Raw genomic sequence first — 22,867 nt, forward strand, 5'->3', positions numbered from 1 at the left:
GGCACAGTGAAATCTCATAGATTTCACTGCGTCACTTCCATGACCCTTTCTTGCGTCAATACGCCCCCTTCCATACATTATACCTGGCGCAGGGATAATGTGGCGCATGGGTTTACAAAGTGACGCATCTACCTAGATGCGTCACTTTGTAAATATGGCGCAACAAGGCGCATTTTTTACACTGCTGGTGCGTCACAAAAAGTGACGCACCAGTGGTGCAAAAGTGACGCAAGGGCTCAGCCCTTGTCTGTCTTAGTTAGTAAATTGGAGTTAGTGTCAGTACCCTTGGGTGGTTGCATGGGAACGCCCATGCTCCACCCATGGTACGCCCCCTTGGCGCTAAGTAATGCAAAGCAGCGTGTTACTTTCACCTTATTTCCAGCCTGTCAGAAAAAAAAGGTTTTGCCCTGATTTGCATCACTTTTGTGACACAACCACAGCGTAAAGTATTAGTAAATCCCCCCTCAGTCTCCTGGATACAATTGGTTTTCCGCAGCAGGTGCATTAGCCTCCTCAGATAGTTGACCTGCCTTCTGTGCCTGCACCCCGTCTCCAGCTTCTCCTTAATAAGTTCCTGCCGGAGTTCACCCCACGCCCTGCGTCTCCCAAGGAGGCCTGTGAAGGGTTAATACACCTGTGCCAGGTAGGAGTATCCGGAACCGGGTTCTTTCACCACTCCCCCGAGGGAAGGTGCAGCAGCCACCGAGAGCGAAACCTGTGCCAAACCGGGAGCCGGGAGAGGACGGCGGACACTCGGAAGGTTCTGAGACTGGCCCTGGGGGCAGGTGTCTCCTGGCCCCCCACAACGACAGACGAACAAACAGGGCAGCGCTGCTTCCCGATTCACTGTGGGAGGGGAGAGCACGCGCACTCGTGTTGCCCCATCTGCATAGTAGAACGCTTCTAGGCGCTACGCTGACACAGCGCCAAGTGGTCTGGAATCTCAGGCGCAGGAAATCTCGCTATTGAATCTGGTGTGCTCTAGAACTCTAACTCCCAGCATCGGAGGATGGGGGTAGAGGACCTCCTGACGGCGGTCTGCAAAAGGGTCAATACACTGGTAGTAAACACAAGAGTTGTAGAGAACCTGTGACACGAAATTCAAAATCACCAGAAACTGAAGGTCGTAAGGCCACTGGACACTGAAGGATTCAGGACAACCAGGAACCAGGGGGTGCAAAAGCATTAAAAACTGAAGGGCCGGAGACCACGCAGAAACAGGGAGAGCAAGAGCAGCAGAAATCGAAAGGTTCCAGAGCAAAAGATCCCCAATCTTTTAAGAACAGCAGGCACTGAATAAATAGCCCAAGACAACCCGGAGCCCTGCAATCCAAGACAACCAAGAATCGAAGAACCACTGGAACCAACAAGTTCAAGATTATTCGAGGGGAAAGGTTCAAGACATCTGGGACCCCAAAGGTGCAAGAGCGCCAGAAAGGGAAGGGTTCGAGAACTTGGACCAACTACCTCATTCCCAGAAGACACCGAAGGGTTTATGACCCAGGGGCAAGAACAAAATACTTCAAGAGCATCAAGAACCAACCAGAGCAATTCCACCAGGAAAGGAAGTGTCGTAAACCTGATTGGAAGAATTCGCAGTTTTGCCACATAAACTTGCAGCGGCTACGGCCATGTGCCCAGGAGCGCACAGTTCGCAGTGGGGAACACAAGATTGAAACTTGGTTCTGTATCAACGGTCGCCGATTTGGCCACTAGCTCGCCTCTCCCCGTGTGTGCGGCCCACTGGGCACCAGGAAAGCTCCTCAGACATCCAGTAATCCCTCTGGAATTCCACGGGGAGGCGTGCGCCATAGTTTGAGCATGATGGTGACACTGGCCGCGTCCCAGACACAGGATGGCCTTGCACCTTGAGGGGTCAAGGTGAGGTAACTTCCCAAATCGCCTCCCTGTGCAAGTCATGAAGACATGACCCTCATCACCGCGGTTGCCAGTTTTGGGGACAGCTGTCTGTGCCACCCACAGGGCCCGCGCAGCCTAAACCCAAGGGCCTGAGGATTTGCGTCCATGTTCCGTTGGCTATTTATGGGCGACCCAAGGACAGCGGCCGGGCAAGAGGCCCAGGATGTCGCCCTACCTCCAGAAGGCGCCCCCCCGGCCCTGAACCAGGAGGCGGACACCGGCTTCCTCGTGGCGCTGTGGGCCTCGGTCCAGGAACCAGTGCCCGGGCGCTCCAAGGTGCACCTCAAAATGTGCCCCAACGACCTGGTCCAAGTAACCGGGCGCCTGCGGATGGTGGACCAGAAGCTACACAACTTCAGGGCGCTCTTCCAAGGCGCAGGTGAGCCAACGTTATATTGTGCTGTGGTGACCATTTATAGAATGACCCCCAAACTAGGAGCCCTTGGGCTGTGCTTAGTTTGTAGAAGATTGAGTGCCGGTGCCCGAAGCTGTGCTCAGAAGCCCGCCGCTAGCACTATTAAATGTGGATGTATGACGTTACAACGCATACTTTTACCACGCATGCCTTTACAACGCGTTTTTTACAACGCATGCCTTTACAACGCATAGTGCTTTGGGGCGCTGGATAGTGAATAGTTTAATTTACTATTCCAACTCCAGTCCCCGTGGATAGTAGGGAAGGTGTTGTATAGTACATTAAACCTGTTCCCTATCCTAGAGCGCCCCCCAGCGCAATGCGTTGTAATGGTTTGCGTTGTAAAAGTTACGTCGTAAAGGCACTGCATGGTAAAAGTTGCATTGTAAAGGATGTTCCCCATTAAGGATGTATGACGTGTCGGCGCTGTGATTACAAGGCTGCGTAGCCTTGTGTTCACCTCAGGCCTCTTTAATCCATTCCAGGTGCGGGGCGCGGCCATTCAGAGACCTCCACTTCACCCAGAACACAATTCGAGATGGGGCAATTACTGACAGCTAGGACTCAGGCCAGCTTTGAACCCACAACCTAAAGCTAAATATTGTTGCTTTAAGCAATAACTAGAGCAAAGCTAAGGGCACTGATGGCAAACAAGCACTGGCAAAGCAGATAGGACTGGCTCTATAATGAAGCGCTGTTATAGGCTTAGCATTGTGAGCATGTGGTAGGGTACCCCAAAAGTTTTAGACATCCCAAAATTTTACCACAATCAGAATGCCCACATTCACTAGATCGGAGATTTTAAATCTCAATTTCATGAGGCACTGTGTCATCGTAAGGCAACTCGCAATTTCAGTGCTTAATTTGAGAATGAAAGACTGCCAGTTCCCAGAAGCTCTGCTCAGAAGCTGGTGGTCGGTGCAACTAGGCGTTGGTGCTGGGAATACCAAGGCTGGTAGTCTTTAATCCACTGCCAGACACTCCCTGCCCTTTTTTTTCTCAGTCTTGCAGGTTTCTACATTCTCCCTTCCTAACCGTTTTGCACGTCTTTCTCTTCCTCCGCCTTTCCGAGCTGTTTGTTTTTGACGCACTTGCACTTGGGAATTATCTGATCTGGAAAATAGGTGTCATTCTCCAAAAATAAGTGCTGGTGCCACCGCCCCCAACTCCCTCCAACCAGCAACCACCACCCCAACTTAAGCGCGGCTCCCAATGCATTAACAATCAGAGAGTACAGATATTAAGTAAATGGGCCCACCCAAAAAATGAGATCTAGATCAATAAAAAGTTTAAAGGTTTTATTACAAAAATTCAAAAGTAAGCAATACAGAGTCAATGCCATGAAGTCTGTCAAAGAAATGACAATGCAGAGAAATGCAAAATATGAAATTATTCTAAGTCGCAAGTGGGCAGCAAAATCAGGAGAGTAACGACAGCATCCCTTGTAAAACAGAAAAGTCTTTCTGGCTCACCCCCAATATAAAGGGTAATTATATATTATTTTTGCATATTAAAAACAAAGGTTACTGTATCACTGTGGTGTGAGCAAATGTATAATTTCATCAGCAAATCAGAGTACATGGAAATTAAACGTCATATTGCTAGAACACATTGGCATTATATCATTATATGAGGAATTATCCAGCACCCTCTATGCTAATTTCCAGATGCTAGAACAAAACTGGATACATTAACAAACATATGTTATATAAATGAACATACGAATGCTCCGTCCATCACCACCCCCTTTTGTACCGCTTTGTTCACCATAAGTGTGGCAGGGTATGCTCAGACGTGAGTCCCTTGCTCACTTTGCCACTGGATTCAAGCAAGCCGGGCTGAAGACGGTTGGAATGCCAGACACCGGTCCTAGGAAGCTTGTTTCCGGTCCAGGGAAGGCATGGCTTGGCAGTTCGGGCTGGACTGTTCCCATGAGGCACAGGGTCAGACTGATTTGCATATGCCCATGTCTGAACTGGGGTGGCAGAGTGGGCTAAAGAACGGTGATGGATAAAACCCAGATCTGTTGACTGGGTGCGAGTGTTTGATTGGTTCAAATGCTCCATCCAGCACCACCCCCTTTTGTACCGCTTTGTTCGCCATAAGTTGGCAGGGTATGCTCTGACGTGAGTCCCTTGCTCACTTTGCCATTGGATTCAAGCACGCCTGGTTGAAGACGGCTGTAATGCCAGAAACCGGTCCTAGGAAGCTTGTTTTCAGTCCAGGGAAGGCATGGCTTGGCAGTTCGGGCTGGACTATTCCCATGAGGTACAGGGTCAGACTGATTTGCATATGCCCATGTCTGAACTGGAGTGGCAGAGTGGGCTAAAGAACGGTGATGGAGAAAACCCAGATCTGTTGACTGGGTGTGAGTGTTTGATTGGTTCAGATGCTCCGTCCATCACCACCCCCTTTTATACCGATATAAATGAACAGGGCACAGTGAACTAGTGAAAGGACCATGATAATGTTACAGGTTGTGACTGAGATGGAGAAAGTTAATCGAGAGCAGAAAAAGCAATGACTGTGGTAATAAACTGGTATATCTTAGCTTGACTGTCTGGTGCAAGAACTGCAAGGAGACGTGGGTGATGGGGTAGGAAAAGCATGAGTAACGGGTGGCTTCCATTTTAGAAAAGATGGTGTTTGTGCATACATTTGGCCTAGTTAACACACATAAAAAAGGACTTCTACTCATCATGGAGAATTTGTTTAAAAAGCAGTAGAACTGTTTCAATCTATACTTGAGCAATTAAGTATGAAACTACATTCTGCACCTTGTTAATAATGCACACAAATATAAATATAAATTCACAAAAATCTCCCACAGCCTGAAGATGTATTCTGTGTATCACTCTCCTAATCTAGGTGAAAATAAGTACACCATCTGGCTGCAAGCATGGTGTCTGTTAGGCGATGAGTCCTGGGGCTCTAGAGAAGAGTGTTGATTACTTCAAGGGTCTGTCTGGAAGAACCTGCTGTTTCTCCTTTTTTCAAAGGATATGCCCAACTAAGTGCTACTGATTTTGCTTTTGTGTGCCACCATTTAGCCACTTTCTAAGCGCTTCCCATTTTGCCAGATTTGAGAACAGCATGCATAAGGAAACGAAGTGATTTGAGCGGGATCACACAATGTGTTCAAGTAGGGAGCCAGGCTTTGTAACCAAAGTTTCCTAGTTGAACTGCTGACAAATTACCCAGCAGAGCATATCTGGTGGATGGAGTGACCTGTCCTCCTAAGGCCATTTCCCATCCCATCGGATGTCCTAGTTATGGGATAAAAGTGGCAGCATTATTCATTGGCAAGCGGGGTATTGAAGCAGTGACAGTTGCTGGGATGTAGCTCCAGGGGTGGTGTTTGGGGAGTGTTACACCACCTCTAATAAATGTATTTTCTGATAAGTAGTTGGGTACAGGTGCACTTAGTCAGGCTTGTTGAGGTGTCTGTTGGATTTTTACATACATGCAGAGAAAATCACACACACAATCTCTTCCTCTCTGTATTTTAAAATTCCTCAAAAATGTTGGTTATTTGACAAAATATTGTGATTTTAGTACTTCTGTCAATCCGCATTCCCCTCCCTTCCCACTGCCCCTTACACCCATCTCATGAACCCTGCTTGTCGTATAATGTATTTTAACATTATATGCCAGCCTGATTGCTGGAAAGTCTAAAGATCACCCCCACCCCCACCCCCCCTATCTTACTGACCAAGCTGCGCCCCTGGATAGCTGGGGGTCTGGATGGGATCCGTTGGTTTCATCAGCTGTGGAAGCACACACTGTAGTTTGATGGGCCAAGCCAAGCCTAACAGGCTTTAAACCAGTGCCATGCAGGTTACACACACATTACTGTTGCAGGTGCATTACCGGCTCATGCTGGAACTGGAACAGTGACCTACGGTTGAATTTAAAAAAAGAGCTCTGCAGCAGATGTACTAACGTACTGAGCAGTCTTAATGTGCTGGTACGTAATTCGACTACACACATTATCCCGCCGACACTGGAACTTGCAGCGTTGCCCATCCTTGCTCTATAGTCTATAGACAGTTTGTCTATCTTGGTGGTACAGGGGTCCCTACCTGCAGATTACAGATGTGTGCCTGCAGCCAAGGAATTATCCCCTCACCTTCATCCTCCTCCTCCCAGTCCTGACTTGTGATATGGACTCGGACAAGGAGGACTCCGGTTTGGGGTAATGAAGATTACCCGTAAGTAATAGGACATTAACCTACTCAGGTGACTAGAAGATAGCGGGACTGCACAAAACCCTACGTTGACAACCGAGCAGTCAAGCTGATGTGCCTACACTTTGAAATTCCACGTGATAAGCAAATACAGACGGACAAGATTTACAGAGCAGCATTTAAAACTGCAGCAGGCCTAGTCCATATCATACCTTCATACACAAACTTTAAAGTTCCCCTTCTTACATCAGCTTCCCTCATATCATCTGTGTCCCTCTTGAAAGAGAACACCCTTTATTTCCCTGAAGTTTGGTCAGGGGGTGAGGATGGAAGCACATTCGTTCATCGTAGATTTACTCCTTTGCGACTGAAGCTGTTCAGTCGTCGAGTTTTCAATCAGTTCCAGGACTCATTTGTACATTCAGCCAGTCAATAGTCTTTATTCAGCTCATATTGGCCATAAAAGACAGAATAAAAAGATACAGAATACATAAAAGGGGCAATAAAAAAATACAATTAATCTATTTTCAAAGATTCAAAAGTGCAAAAAGGCATAGCAACGTAGGGCATTTGTGCAGTTTTTTCTATTTCCCCAAAAACATCTGATGTAATACACAGTTGATTCCTTATGATAATGGAGCAATCCAAAATAATTAACAACAGATGCACAAATCAAATTAGATGATAAGATAATCCTTGGGAAAAAAAGGAAAGCAGTGCTGTGACTTCAAAATCATTTGAACGAAAGATAGCAAGTAAAAAACAGGGACATGGTCCAATTAAATTTGTAGTGACATGTGAAAAATAAGCGCATCCAGTGGATTTGTTTGGGTCCAGCAATAACCTGTCCTAATTGCATTTCCGCAGAAATAGTTGTTTTAACATTTACTTGTTGCAAATATTTCCTGCCTCTGAGGAGTGAATACCTGGTAAACCAATCTTTTCAAAGATCCCTTTAACATATTCCATCCAGGGCATGCGGTGACCATGGTCTAGCGAAAGATAATCCAGAATAATCTTACAGTTAAGCGGTTTTGTTTTCAAATTTACGCACAATGTCAACAGGCAGAGTTTGATCAGATCTTCTAAATAAGTTAGTCCAAGCTCATTATGACAAATAAAAGATGTTGATATAGGTAAGAGACAAAAGCCTTCGAAGGAAGGCGTCCACCCCTAACTGAAGTACCATAGCATCACTATGCATCAAAGTTCCAGCCCCACAGCTGGCAGAGGAGATACATTTATTTTTGTAAATCTCCAATATCTCCTTAACCAGATTTCTGCTAATGTATTAAAAAAAATCTAAAAAAACACCTTCTATGGCCCTTGCATGCTCTGGCATTTTGATAATTCCCCCACTTGAGAATTGAATCAAAGAGAACTCCCAAGTACTGAAAAGTTTTTACAGGCTGAACTAGGAAGCTTTCAACATGGTATTGGATGATGGTGGGCTGCAGACCATCGTAAAGGATTTGACAACATTGGCTACAAATCCATGTTTTCAATGAAACGAACAAATGAATCTATCAGTGATTGCAGGTCTTTCGCAATACGTGCCACGAGGACTGCAGAAGGACCCCAGAAGGACCCACATCCCACCCCACCACAAGAAGCTACAGTGGCTCTCGGTCCAGAAGAGATGGCAGTTAAGATGTTGACCCATGCATACAAAGCCCTGCACAAAGTAGAACCAGCATGATCAACAAACGCATGACCTTCCACCAACTGACCACACATCTAGATCTGCCTCCCACTTCCTCGCAGACATCCCCTTATCTGCCGAGGCAACATCTGAGGATGCTGCTTCTCACACCTTCTGGCCAAAACCTGCAACGTCCTTCTCCTGTACCTCAGGGCCACCCCATCGCTGCGGCAATTCAGGAAAGGACTCAAAACCTGGCTGTTCGAAAGAACAGATCACCAAGAAGCAGTCAGCAACTCCAGCGCCTTGAGACCCTCAAGGGTGATATGCTGCGCTTTATAAATGATTGATTGATTGATCATCAGCATAAATGAAAACTGGTAGTGGGCATGTAATGTAATGTAATGTACTGGGGTTTTATAGGGCGCACTTCTACCCTGAGGCCTCGTAGCACTTAGGACGGGTGGGTGGAGGCAACTGTCAGATTGTGCAAGTTACTGGAAAAGAAGGGTCTTCAGCCTTTTGCGGAACTTGAGTAGATCTGGTTCACTACGTAGGGTGAGGGGCAAGGAGTTCCAGCAGGAGGCGGCATTCCAAGAAAACAAACGCCCATGACCCCCCCCCCACCCCACCTAGCTCGTTTGATTTTACGAGTTACTGCCAGGCAGGTACCCCCAGATCGTAAGGTTCTTGGCGGATGGTAGGGGGAGACTAGGGAGCAGACTAATGATGGAACAGTGCGCCACATGGCTTTGTGGGCAATACACATCGCCTTGAATTGGATCCGAGCCTGTATTGGCAGCCAGTGGAGTGTTTTCAAGGCGGCTGACCCTGAGTGTCTACGAGACAGTCCAAGCAGTAGGCGAGCTGCAGAATTCTGAGTGACCTGCAGTTTTTTGATGGTACACACCGGGGCGCCTAAATACAAGGAGTTCCCATAATCAAGGCGGGACAAGATGATAGCCTGCCCCGTGATCCTCCGGGCCTGGAAGGGGAGGAGCGACAACATTTTCCTCAGCATCCTCATCAGACCGAATCAGGTTGCCGAAAGCTTGGTGGCTTGATGGTTAAACCCTAAGGTGTTATCAAGCCATCCTCCAAGACTTTTAATCTGATCTTTGGGTTCTGGTATGGTGCCCATACAGGTCGGCCAGTCAATAATTGATCTGAGAGAAAGGGTCTTCCCCAGGAACATCAGTTCCGTCTTTTCCCCATTTAATTTCAGATGGGAAAGTGCCATCCAGTTGCTACTGCTTCTAAGCAGCTGCCCAGAGTGCTCGACGAGCCCTTGGGATGGTTTAAGCCAACCACCAGTTGGGTGTCATCTGCATATGTGACAATTTCGATGCCGAACGGGCGCACAATCTCTGCTAGGGGTTCCATATAAACATTAAAGGGTTGGACTTAGAGAGGAACCCTGCGGGACCCTGCAGTTGAGGGGCCATGGCTTGGAGTGAGTGGCACCCTCTGAGACCTGAAACACCCGATCTTCCTGGAATGATTGTAGCCAGGAGAGTGCTAGCCCCGTTACTCCGAGGCGTCTAATACGAGCTAGCAGGATGTTGTGATCCACTGTGTCAAAGGCGGCACTCAGGTCTAGCAAGATAATGGGTGTGGTGCCGCCTTGTTCCATGTCTCTCCGGGCTGACTCTGTCACTGCCAGAAGGGCAACTTCCGTTCCGAGCTTCGGGCGAAAGCCTGCTTGGAAATCATGGAGTAGGTTGTGAGACTCCAGATGGTTGACCAGAGAGAGATTGATATGCTTCTCTAACAGTTTGCCCAGCCACGGCAGGAGGGAGATCGGGCGGTAGTTAGCCATAATTGCAGGATCAAGATTGGGTTTTTTCAATAGGGCTCTAACTTGTGCGCTTTTCCATGCCAGCGGCACTGTTCCTGTGGCAATGGAGCCGTTTAGTGTACTCAGAATTGCTGGTCTAATTATATCTGCGACTGGTAGCAAATGACGAGGAGGGGCTGGGTCAGTAGGAGCGCCAGATGACACTTTTAGCATTAAGGTATGCAATGACTCCTCATCAAGCAAAGGGAATTCCGTGAAAGGGCAGTGTGTAATTGCAGAGATGTTCTCGGCCTCAGGATGGTTGGATTCACTCTTAGAAGAGGCGAAAGAGAGAGAGATAAGCTCAATTGTTTGGTGGAAATACTCTGCCTGTTTATTGCAGCAGTTTTGGGCCTCTTTGGGGTCAGGGAGATTTTGAGGGATCTTAACGAGTGTTTTCGCGATCTGGAAGAATTCCCTTGGGGAATTGGCTGCAGTCTTTATCTTCTGCTCATAAAAGGAGGATTGTGCCATTTTTATTTCCACCTTATACTTCCTGATCGCTTCTCTATAGTTGGTTCGACTTAATACCCCTGAAGCCTGTCTCAATTCCATCTCTAGTTTCCTACACTTTTGTTTTAGCTCTCTTAGTTTAGAGGTGAACCATGGTGCTTCTTTAGCCTTGGTTTTTTTGTGTAGGATTTTTAGTGGGGCTACCGAGTCAAGCGAGGTCTGGACGCAACGTGGAAGTTCCTGTTAGATATCTCTGGGTCTTTGCCCAGCACCGGAGGCGTGGCGGTCAAAGAACGAGCCCATTGGCTGGCGGGGAGATTTGACCAGTTCCTCACCATCAGTGCGGCTAGGGTAGGAACCGGGGGAGAGGTCACAGTTTCCCAGATTAGTGGCACAAGCAGATGATCGGTCCAAGGGAGGGGCGTTGGAGGACCCACATGGAACTTGTGATTATTGCTAAGTACAGCATCTAGCAGATGGCCCCTAACATGTGTAGATTCGGAGATCTTCAATGTGAATTGGAGAGCTTCTAAATGGGACAGAAGGACCTTCGCTTGGAGATCAGCCGGATCATCGAGGTGAATATTGAGAACTGTAAAGTTTGCCGGGGATAGGGCTAGCTCGGCCACGTAGGGGGGGAGGGAGTCAAGAAACTGGCCCATCTGTCCAGGAGGCCGATAGAGTAGTAGACCAGAGAAGGTCCGTTTAGATGAAAACTCCAATGCGAAGGTCATATTTTCACAGTTGGGCACTTCGGCTGAGTAGGAGCGACAGTGGAAAAAGTCTCTGAAAATTATCCCTAGCCCCCCACCTCTTCCTGACTTCCGGTCAATTCTATGAAGTAAGTATCCTGGCTGTAAGATCTGGGTAATGGCAGGGTCTGCTTCATCTCGTAGCCAGGGTTCGGTTAGGAAGATGGCATCGGGTTTAAAATTTCCAGAAGAAGTGACATTTCTATCGAATGCTTTGTCAAGGAGAGACAGTTTAAAAGGAACATTTTTTTAGGTGGCAGGGAGTCAAGACCCGTTAAGGTGAAATCGCAATGCGAGCAATTTGGGACATCATTGTCTAGACACATAGCATGGAGGCACGTAGCATCAGTGGCTACTTTTAGGTTCCGCATATGGAGCATATGCCAATCTGGAGCAAGTCCTGACTTCAACAAATTTCTCTAGTCCATTAACATACCAAGTAAAACGAAAAGGGTCCAGAACACACCCCTGGGGTACTCCCTTGCTGATCTTAAAAGAAGGAGTTCATTCACCCCTAGGCAATAACGGGCCAGGCGGCCGTGTTAGTGTGCAACTCAGCCTGAAAATAAACAGATGGTGGATCAACACTTATGTCCAACATTTTTTTGCCAAAGTTTTGACCGGTTCCCCAACTCAAATGCACTTGACAAGTCCATAAACGGCAAGTGCAGAAAGCTTGCCTTTACTACTGTGTCTTTCGAGACTAGCAGATATATAGGTTTAGACACTGCTCTGTGGTACAAAGTCCTTGTTGGAAACCAAATTGGACCTCAGAAAGAATAGAGTTATCTTGGGCCCAAGTTTCCAGCTTTGCTACCTTTACGATGGAGTAATAAGGGAAATTGGTCTATAGCAGGCGGGGTTCGCTTTGCCCGCTTTCTTGCAGAATGGCACTTTTGAGTTAGACTAGGATTTTAGTGGGTGACCTGCTGCAGCTGCTCTGAGGTCATCAGTAACAATAGGTGCCCTGCGATCAACAGTAGTCTTTCGGCGATCCACCGGCACACCACCGGGTCTCGGGTCCTTCCCTCTTGGGCGATTCATAATTGCCTCTTTTACCTCCTCTACATCAAAAGTAAGAGGAGTGGGAGGTTTATCCATAAGAAAATCATCAGAATTATATGATTGAGAGTACACTTCAGTAAAATGTTCTTCCCACTTATCGGGAAGAGCGACAGGAAGTAGGGTAGGCACCATCCTATCCCTAAAAGTCGGGGCGTTCACTACTTTCCAGAATGCCGTGTTATCGCGACACTCAGTTGCCTGTGCCAATAAAGCCCAGGCATCTTCCCTAAAGCAGGACTTTCTAGATTTAATCGCCTTTTTACAATCACGTCTACATTCCCGAACTAGTGAAACAATTTGGGGCTTTGCCTTAAAGTGCAGCCTTCGGCTTACTATGTAAATTGATACTCGTATAGCGCACTACTCACCTGCAAGGGTCTCAAGGAGCTTGTACGAATACCGCTCAGGAACCCGTCCCCTGTGAGGCGTCCACTCCTGGGCACCCCAGGGTGAAGGCCAGGCATCCTTAGTGTTGTGGGGGCCCTTGTGGAGAATAAGCAAGCTATTGCCCAGAGTTGCAGAGTGGGACTCTATGATTGGAATAGGCACCGAGGCGAGAATGATCAGGTCCGTGGAATTTTTTAGCCTAAGACCCGCCGAGGCGGGGAATTGAACGCTGGTCCTGGGCTAGACCTCTGCATCAGGGTCTGCCGCTCTAATCATTGAGCCACACTTCTCCACTAGGAGAATCGTGACATGCTTCCTCAGACCAGCCATGGGGATGAGCCTTGCTAGCTCTTACACCTCTAGTCATTTGCTTATTGGGAGTTGTACAGATTGTACCCAAAGAATGCAGAATTATTCTGGGGCTAAATTGATTGGTTAGAAATGAATGAACATCTGATTGAGAAGCCTAAATTAAGTATTCAGTAGCTTTGTGTGGGTGGAGTTCAGACCAGTTCAATAATAGCTCTTTGTTTTACACACCCTCAGCTTCCTGGCTCCTCCTACCCCGTTGTCTGTCTGGAGGAAGTGAGAGACAGGACAATGGGACTATGATCACTGGCACAGTAGGGCACCACCCAGAAACCTAGAGCAGATGCTGCAGAGTTTCTGAGATTAAAATAAAATCAAAATCATAGGCGGCGCACTCGCCAGTGCAAGCTGATTCCTGGACTATTGATGAATCACACGTGTCCATTGCAAAAAACAGATTATGCATTATCAGAACGCCATTCAGGAAATCACCTACCGGACTATGCTGGAAATGGGTTAGTCCAGAGTCCAATGCATGGGCTACGGCACACACACCAGACACATCTACACATCAAAGTCACCCATCCATAGCAGAGACCAGTCATGTTTGAACTTCGTGGTCTCTATGGCTAAGGCGTGGCTTAGTGATGTGATGACATCACAGTTCCACAGGTTAAGGTTATTAACATGATAATTCACCACCAAGATCTTGCTGGATACTGCTCCTTTAAACAAGCCTGCTGGGAGTGAGGAGTGTCAAGAATATACCAGGAAGCCCGGCCTGCCATCTGGACTGAAATCAGAAAGGCTCACCCACCCTTCGCTCTGTCTCAGTTGGCTAGTAAAGCTGGTGTGCACACGGTGGCAAAACCATCAATAAAGAAAGGATCACGGGCCCATGTCTCCTGTAAACAAAGAAAATCAAAATCCACAATGAAGTCCGCCAGGGTGCATCAATTTGGAACAAATTCCCGCCACGCTCTAAGAGGCACACTTTATGCCATTATGTGATAGGGAACACCCTTTACCCAGTGACCTATAAGAATTCCCAAAGACATTCATTAAACCAGTGTCCCTAAAGGGGGAAATCTGCAGAGGAAAGTACCAGCAACAGAATGGTCCCTGAAACTAAATATTACGCAATCCACAGGGGTGTCTTTGTGACCTGAACCAACCCAGGGAACTCTTCCCACCAACATAATGTCATCATGCCTGCAGTAATCTGACCCTGCCTTACTACTAATCCGATGAAAAACCTTGCTTTTGTTTGCTTCGTTTTTAAAGCGGGGATAATGACTTTCTTTCTTTCATTCATTCATCCATTCACTCGCAATCTATTCATCCATCAACTCATTCATCTCCAGTTTGCGCAGGGTTAGTCTTTGGCCTCTTTCTAAGCACTCCCAAATTCTGGAGTCAAGGCAACTCATGCACAGTGACGTCGTTTGCCCTGGATCACACGGTTCAGACAAACTGGAGCGGCCAAGATTCCGCCGCTGGGTCTCCCGTACCACAGTGCTCGGTGTTGCTTCTACTACGACCACAGTGGTGACCGAGAGGGATTATAAGAGAAGTCAAGATATAAACCTGACTTGCAAGGTTTGACCTTGTGAAAGGTAAATCCAGTCAGTGTTAAAGTTAATGTTAAAGAAATATTGGCAAAGCCAGTAGGTCTGGTTGTCAGGCTTTTCGCTTTCTCGATGTTTGTTTTGTTTTGTCATTGCTTTTTTTTTTAATTAAAGGAGCTGCTGGGCTACCGTTAATATAGAAAAAACTGCCTAAAAGCAAAAATATGTTTTTCGTCTCAAAAAGCACACTGGCATTAGGGGAGCATCTTCGTGTGTGGATGTGCTTCTTGTGAAAGAGAAGAATGTCGTAATTCACAGTGAAGTTGCCAATGGCTGACCAACTGCCCCATACTGTGTGCTGTAGTGGGCGGAGGAAAAATGTGAATGGCTCAATAACAGGCCAATGGGTCAGAGGGCTGGTTGAAAGCCCCTTCACGTAAGGATACCATATACATTTTCAATAAAATAAAAAGGTCTTAGCTAAAGCCTGACCTAAAAAGTAATATATAACTAAGGAGCAAGATGGACATTATCTTCAGAGTCTGAAAATGGGTTATAGCTCTTCATAATTGTTGAATCATTGAAAGTTAAGATCTGGAAGGTATTTAGTTATTAATAACACTTGATATTCTATCACAATACTGTTTCCGAATTTAGGGGCCGATTATGATTGCGTTTTTTCCGCATCCTCTGGGCCGGCGGAAGCCACCACCGGCCCGAAGGATGCGGAAAAACCGCTGCGGAGCTTCCAAAGACCCACCGCCATATTAGGATGGCTGGTTGGTTTTGAATTCTGTCCGCCGCTTTTTTGCCCCGGTCGCAGTACGACCGCGGCGGAAAAGCCCTAATATGGTGGAGGTGTCTAACAGACACCGCCAGCCATATTAGGATGGTGGGAAAAGCATACAGACTTTCACTTCGGGGGCCCGTTGCGGGCCCCCTGGGTGAAGGGGGGGTGCACATAGGGGGTACCTATGGTACCCCCCTGCATTTGCGTGCACAAAGCAGCAGGCACTGCGCGGTGCCTGCCGCTTTGTGCATGCAAATGCGATGCATGCATTTTTAACCTTGCGGCGGGTGCAGCTTGAAGCTGCACCCGCCGCAATGTTAAAGATAGAGGATGTGACCGCCACCCTGGCGGTCACATCCTAATCTGATCAGAGGGAACGCCATAGCCCCTGCGGACGTTCCCTCCTCCTCAGGGGTCGCGGACGGACTCAAGTCCGTCCGCGATCATAATCGGCCCCTTATTGTGCATTATATTTCTGTTCTAGAAACACAGTTGACTATATTTCCTTATAATATCTCCTATGATTTTGGTGTTAAGTTTAATGGACACTCAGTTGATACCAAATGCATAGTTACATTTAACTAGAGACTTAATGAACAAGCATTTATATTGGGTTTTCAAATATTAAAACAACATATATTTATTTATTTATTTATTTATAATTACATTTGTTAAGCGCGCAGCTACCCGGAGGTTTCCCGGCGCTAAGGCAAACTGAACGGTATAAAAGGTGGGAGGAGTATTAAACCATAAAGTTAAGTGTTGAAAAGCCAAGTTTTAATTCCCTTACGGAATGTCAGCAAGCAAAGTTCAGAACGCAAAAGTTGGGGTAAAGAGTTCCATAAGGAAGGGGCCAGCAGGGAAAACGAACGTCCTCCCATTTTGGCTCTGTTGATGCGCGGAATCATAAACTTGTTCTGCGTGGAAGACCTGAGTGTACGGGGGGGAATATATTGCTGCACCAGAGCAGAGAGATAGTGGGGGGCTCTACCGGTCATGATCTTGTGCATATAGCAAAGTGCTTTAAACTTAACTCTATTCTCAATTCGCAACCAGTGCAATTTCCGCATGTGGTGAGTAACCGAGGATCTAGCAGGAAGGTGACAGATAAGGCGAACTGCCATATTCTGTACCACCTGGTACTTCCTAGTAACCTCCTTGGCGGCACCCAAGAGAAGGATGTTCCCATAGTCCAGGCGGGAGATGACAAGAGCCTGGACTACGGTCCTCAAGGTGTCCGCTGGCAGCATCCACGTGATTTTTCTCAGCCACCTGATGATGGTGGTACAGGTGGCGGAGACTTTCACAGCATGTTGCTTGAAGGTTAGTTGATTATCGAAGAGAACCCCAAGATTGCGAGCAGACATTGATGGAATAGGTAGAGGACCCATCTCCGGTGGCCAATGGTGTGGGCCCCAGAGTGAAGTGTCCGGGCCAAACAGGAGCAGTTCTGTTTTGTCCCCATTTAATTTTAATTTGTGCTTCAGCATCCAATCCGATATTTGTTTCAGCCCGGATTGAAGAGAGGACGAGGGGAGGTTTTTATTGGTGGAAAGTGAATAGATGACTTGAGTGTCATCAGCGTAAGAATAAATTGTGAGGCCCGCCTGTTCCGCCAAAAAAGCAAGCGGCCTCACGTACAGGTTAAAGAAAAGGGGACTAAGGATGGACCCTTGGGGAACACCGTGAGTGGAGGGGAGAATAGATGAAACAGATGTAGAGGAAAAGACTTGGAACGTGCGATCAGAAAGAAAATTACCAATCCAGGCCAGGGCGGAACCACTGACACCAACCGCCTCCAAAGTGGACAATAAGATGGAATGGGAGACGGTGTCAAATGCGGCACTCAAGTCAAGTAGAATGAGTGCCACAGTCTCACCATTATCCACTTGGCGTCTGATGGTCTCTGACACGCCAAGGAGAGTGGTTTCCGTGGAAAAGCCAGCCCTGAACCCAGATTGAGAACCATGAAGAAAATTGGAAGATTCAACAAAGGAATTAAGCAAAGAATTAACGTGTTTCTCCAAAATCTTGGAAAAACATGAAAGCAAAGAAATAGGGCGAAAATTGGAGAGGTTGTTGGGGTCTGCGTTAACCTTTTTTAGTAATGGGACCACCATTGCGTGCTTCCATTCGTTTGGGACAATCGCTTCTGTTAGCGAAGCATTCAAGACATCTAAAATAATGTGGAGGAGTGCTGGGTCCAGAGAGCTCAGAACTTGAGGGGGCATGGGGTCAAGGGGGGAGCCAGATTTGATGTCTTGGAGATACTTGTTTAGAAGCGCGGGGGAAATAGGATCCCAAGCAAGAAGTGAGGAGGAGGTGGGCAGAGGGCAAGGAATAATACCAGGAGGAGAGTTGCGTAGATCTTGAACAGAGTGAGTGGAGGAGGCGGGAGTAGAATTAAAAATGGCATAGATTTTATCAATGTATAGTGTATGGTTAAAAGTGGAACAGTCGTTGTGTCTTCTACATCAAACACATTGTTTAATAAAGAGATTATGTTAAAAAATCCCAAGTCACCACTACATGCATTCTTCTGGTGTCACTAAATTAGTGCAATTGAGTGAGGTCATTAATAAATAATGGGAAATAAATAAATAACTGAATAATGGCTTCTAAGGTGCAATCAAGCCACAAAACGTCGATAGAAAGTATCATATAAAAGAAAAAAAAAGAAATAATAATGAAAGTAATCATAGAATTAATGAACATAATGCTAATAATGATTGTATGTTCAACTTAGAAGCCCATTAAAGCCTATGGCAGGAAAAAAGAAGAGAGGGTTTATTAACCAGGGTATATTTGGATATAAAGACTAGGGTTAGGTGCAATTTAATGTCCGGCTTTCGCCAAAAGATTTCGATTTTATTAAAATATATATGTAATATACTTTCTTACAGGAGCTTCCAGCCAGCCCTCTTCATTCATTGGTATGTTGATGTGTCATTCACATATTTCTTCAGCCCATTACAGCATACTACAAGGGCCAGTGAGTGGCTCGGCCACTTCAGCCTTTGGGTAACTTCATTGTGAGGCTCGGCATGCTGTCCTTTCACAAGAGCATACACGTAAAGTAGTTCCCTTCAGTGACAGCAACTACCATGGCAATGTGTACTTTTTGAGATCAGAAACATATGCTTTCTTTCAGCCAATGCTGTATTAATTGGCAAGAGCCTGGCATTTACCAAAAATACACCTTTACCAAATACAAGGCAAAACAAAAGAATCATTGACAAAGCCAAAAGGCTGCCAGCCAATGCATGTTTTTCCACCAGCAGAGCAGAATTAGTTTTGGAAAATACCAAAACCCAATCAACTCCACTCCAGAGAAAAAAGTGTGGATTACATCCCCAAATTCAGGAAAACAGTTTGTGGCTGGGCTGTCTACATCTCTACAGGCCACAAATGGTACAGGGATGCACTGGATATCCGCAACTATTATGATTTGCTGCCAGCAGTCAATCACAATAGTTTTACAGCAACATATTCTTATTGATTGCAAGATGGGTCAATCAGTAGCATGCTGGGTTAGCAACTTGAATGGACACTCTTTTATTTAATTAAAATAAGACCCTGCAGTGCTGTATTTGTAAAAAAGAAGTCCGGCCCAACTTTAGAAAGCACAGCAGCTTGCACGACCCATTGCCTCTTTTAGCGGTGCACATGCCAGGACCAACACAACTATTAACCATCACACTCGTACAGGTGTGACAGTTCGGACTATTTGAGGACAGCCAAAGCTACAATAATGACCTCAAGAGCTGGAATGGTACATTTTTTAAACACTTTTGATGTTCTCACCTCAAAACAGAGACAAACAGTGCCACCATCTGGTGAATTGTCATCGATGCTAGTGTTGAGAATTAAGTGTCAGTGTTGAGCACTGGCAGACACCAGCTCAAATTAAGTACTGGGACCCTGTTTTTTACCTGTTCTGATTCTAGAAAAGCAGTGGTGCAGACTGCAGGCATGTTCATGCAGACTGGCAAACTCACAGCAGTCGGTGGATGGCTTTTATATACTGCCTGATGTGTGAACTCTTCTTCGGTGGCAGTGGGTGGAAACAGATTCCAGAAGATTTACCTTGAAAATTACTTATGTGAGGTAGAAAAAACCAATTCATCTGGCCCTATTAAAAGATAATGAGAAGGAATAGGGGATGACCTACTCTTGACGCATTTTGCCTTGGAGTTCAGACGAAATATGCCACATTTGTGGGAAGGTAAATGCGAAGGCTCATAAAGGCTGCATCATTGACCCTCCTGGAAAACTTACGGTCTGATTTACAATTTGGTGAATGGGAAACTGCGTCTCAAACATGACAGATAATCTATTGCTGTATATCCAGTGCATTAAATCCTACGTCATTTGTAAAAAGGTGGACTGGATATCTGTGACATGTGTGACCAAGTTTTAAATCCACCAAACTCTAAATCAGGTCCTTTGAGCTAAAAGGCCAATTTTATGAAGCAATAGAAAAGTGATGCATGGAATATCTGAGCTAGAGCTTCTTTATCATTGATAAGACTTTTTTCTATCATCCCTTTACATCCTTTTTAGGTCTTGCTGAGCCAGCGCATGCGCTGCTCTGCGAGAAATTTAGTGAGTGGCTTTTTGAAAGTGCTTCCTGAGACTTTTGCTGGCCTCAAGCTTGCGTTTACCCGTGCGTGCACACGTGCAGCCGCCATGTGGGTTTCTGTCAAGGCTCATTAAGCCTTGTGTGTCTCTCTCCGCCTTGCAATTCCCTCCTCCACCACAGATCCCGTCACTCTGCTGGCCTCCACTCCTCCCCCGCCAATGCTTGTCTCTGGGGAGTTGTGAGCACATTCTTTCATTGTTCAGTTTGTGTCTCGCTGATCGCGATCACTTTCGCTTTTACGGCCACGCGGCCGCGTTACTTTCACGGCCACGCAGCCAATGCTTGTTTTACTTGCATCCAGTAGCTTGCGGACAAAGCCGTGTTTCAAAGCTTCCAATTTGAAATGTTATCGTTTCTGTTTCATTTGTTAAGGTGTTCCCCTGTAGTAGCCTCCTTACAGTAACTATTTCACTTGCTCACATCAGGCGGGCAACTAGAGTCAAATTTCGTGGGGGGGCTGGAAAATATTTGTGGGGGGCTAATTCTTTCAACCATTGACAGAGTGGCTGTAAGAAGGGATGAACACACAACAAAAGCCTCATTTACAATTAAATGGTCTTTTAAAGACCTGTTAAGTACTCGGGTGCGGCTGCAATTTGATGCTCGCCAGCCCGCGAAGCTGTGTCAGGCCGGGCTGACACCCACGACGGGGGGGGGGGCTGAAGCCCCGTGAGCCCAATGGATGTTGCGCGCCTGGCTCACATGGATCTTCTCTTCTGGTGTCTTCTCTCTCCAACTGCCTGCGGTCTCCTGCTTTACATGGTAGTCCTTCTTCTTTGTCTACGGGTGTCTTTCTTCTCTAGCGATAGACTCCCGCTCACACGCTTTTGGCAGTCTCTCTTTTGTTGCATGATGGCGCGGCCTACTCTATAGCAGTCGTTAGGTACCCTTGTGTTTTCCTGCAGCTGCTGCTGCCTACAGAACCAAAAGTGAGGAGGTGAGTGAGCGGCAACTGTGAGCTGCCTGAAATCTGTCCTACTGGGCGCAGGGACATATAGAAAACTACTATTCGCCCTGTGCGATACTTTAGCCACCCTACTGAGCTGTCATGGTATCCTTACCTGTGTGTCTCCTCTTTCTCAGTCGCTTCTTGCCTCTGTCTGCTGTGGTGGTCGGCAGGACTGACCTTTGGACTCCGAACCCCCGCATCCTAGTAGCTTGTAGCTCATTTACATAGATTTGGACCCATAGTGCACTGGTGCAGGGGCACTTCTTGCGCACCAAAGCACCAAGTCCCCGATTTCTACTCTCCTGCTGCCAACCCCTCACATCTCACTCCAGTGGTATCATTGCTGTGGGCGTCTTTCGGAACATTACATGTTTTAGCTTGCATGTACCGATGAATATCTTCTACACTTTACATTATTATATTCCTCCTGGACAGTAACTGCTGTCACTTCTTCATACACACGATACTCACCTTTCACTGACTGTGCACTTGAGAATTGTGAATCCTGTAATTGTCCTTGATCACATTGTATCGTTGATTTTTAATGCATTTCGTAGTATCTAGTTTTAATTGAACCTTTATAAAACTGACACCAAAGAGTATATATCAAAAGTAAACGATACATTGATTTATATTAATATTTGTTTCCTAGAATGTAACCTTTCGATGCTACTTAAAATGTTCCACACACACACTCTCTCACTCTCTCCCATTCTCCCATTACAGCATAATATATATCAGCTTGGGCATTTAGCAATGTAATTTGCGTTCCCATGATCGTCTAGATTTACTTCGCAATATTTTTCATCAGTTGAACTATTCTACTAAGAAGACACAACATAAATGCATATATTGAAAATAAAGAAGATTGGAACACATTTTCTCTTATATCGTCAACAGCTAACCAGAAGACCATGCTTTTTTCCAGTGCTTTGCTTGCACTTCAGTACGCATCCACATTATACCTCTTCTGTTGCTGCCAATCCGAAAGTGTATATGTTTGGAATGCATATAGGCCCCATTGATTCATTTATGTTGGCATATGCCGTCACTGCTTCTTTAACCTAATGTGTTTTTTACATTTCCCGTGTGCTTCCGTTTTGTGTCATGCTTCTTTCACGTAAAGCATATTTCGAAATGCATTATTAACCTTGAAACTGAATCAGTGTTGGCACACTTTTGTAGTCTGGTATTTTTACAAACTCACCACAGCACATGCAGAATACTATATGCTGTCTTGTTCCTGGGGGCAGGGGCAGCATGTGCCCTCATGTTTGGCACTACCCCTTGACTGAGGTATGTTTGTGGGACAGTGTGTGATAGTTCAATTCAACACACAAGCTGTTCATGGAACAGCGAATGTGCCAAGTTAATAAAAGCAATCACATGACTAAGTGCAGAGAATCCTAGAAAAGAAATTGTATGGTCCGTGCGGGCATCATAGTGGTATTACAAGGTTCAAAGAAAGTATAGGAGGCCCCCTAATGTGTGGTCTGGGACCAGGGAAATGAGATTTAAGAAAGTAAAGTGTCCCTACAGTCAAAGAATCCCGTGAGAAATGACCAACCAGTATTTAGTACCCACTACACTTCATATTAATTATTAGGCACAACCAACAAATGCGTATGAAATAGTCAAATAAATCACAGTAATTCAGTAATGTATAAGCCCTAAACTGGAACCCGGCATGCAATATTAACAATCACTCATGGACATTTGTGTGTGGATTTGTGACAAGTTAAATCAATACAACGAGGTAAATTAAAAAATGAGCATATATTTATTACACTTAGAAAATTAAAAAAAAATTGTTTTCATACAATTGTTGGATACATCATGTTTACCAAAAATACAATATATTACACAATACATAAAAAATGTTCTTGAGAACACAAGTCGACGCGGCGTTCGGTTAAAAAATGGGGGAGACTGAATACAACTGAACCCCCAG

At 46.0% G+C, this 22,867-nt stretch overlaps 1 protein-coding gene across 2 annotated transcripts in view; it reads left to right on the forward strand.

Annotated features, from left to right (window-relative positions):
- Positions 1-684: 684 nt before the first annotated feature.
- GMIP (GEM interacting protein) overlaps positions 685-22,867 on the forward strand; it is a 353,361-nt gene continuing 331,178 nt past the window's right edge. Inside the window, exon 1 of one of the 2 annotated variants that reach the window (XM_086961370.1) lies at positions 685-2,299. In XM_086961370.1, coding sequence (XP_086817496.1) covers positions 2,026-2,299 — 274 coding nt within the window. In that variant the 5' untranslated portion in view covers positions 685-2,025. The remainder of the gene's footprint in view (positions 2,300-22,867) is intronic. The other variant, XM_086961381.1, reaches the window with a different exon arrangement.

Source organism: Lissotriton vulgaris, chromosome 1_1, assembly GCF_964263255.1.
Source record: "Lissotriton vulgaris chromosome 1_1, aLisVul1.2, whole genome shotgun sequence".
Lineage (NCBI taxonomy): Eukaryota > Metazoa > Chordata > Amphibia > Caudata > Salamandridae > Lissotriton > Lissotriton vulgaris.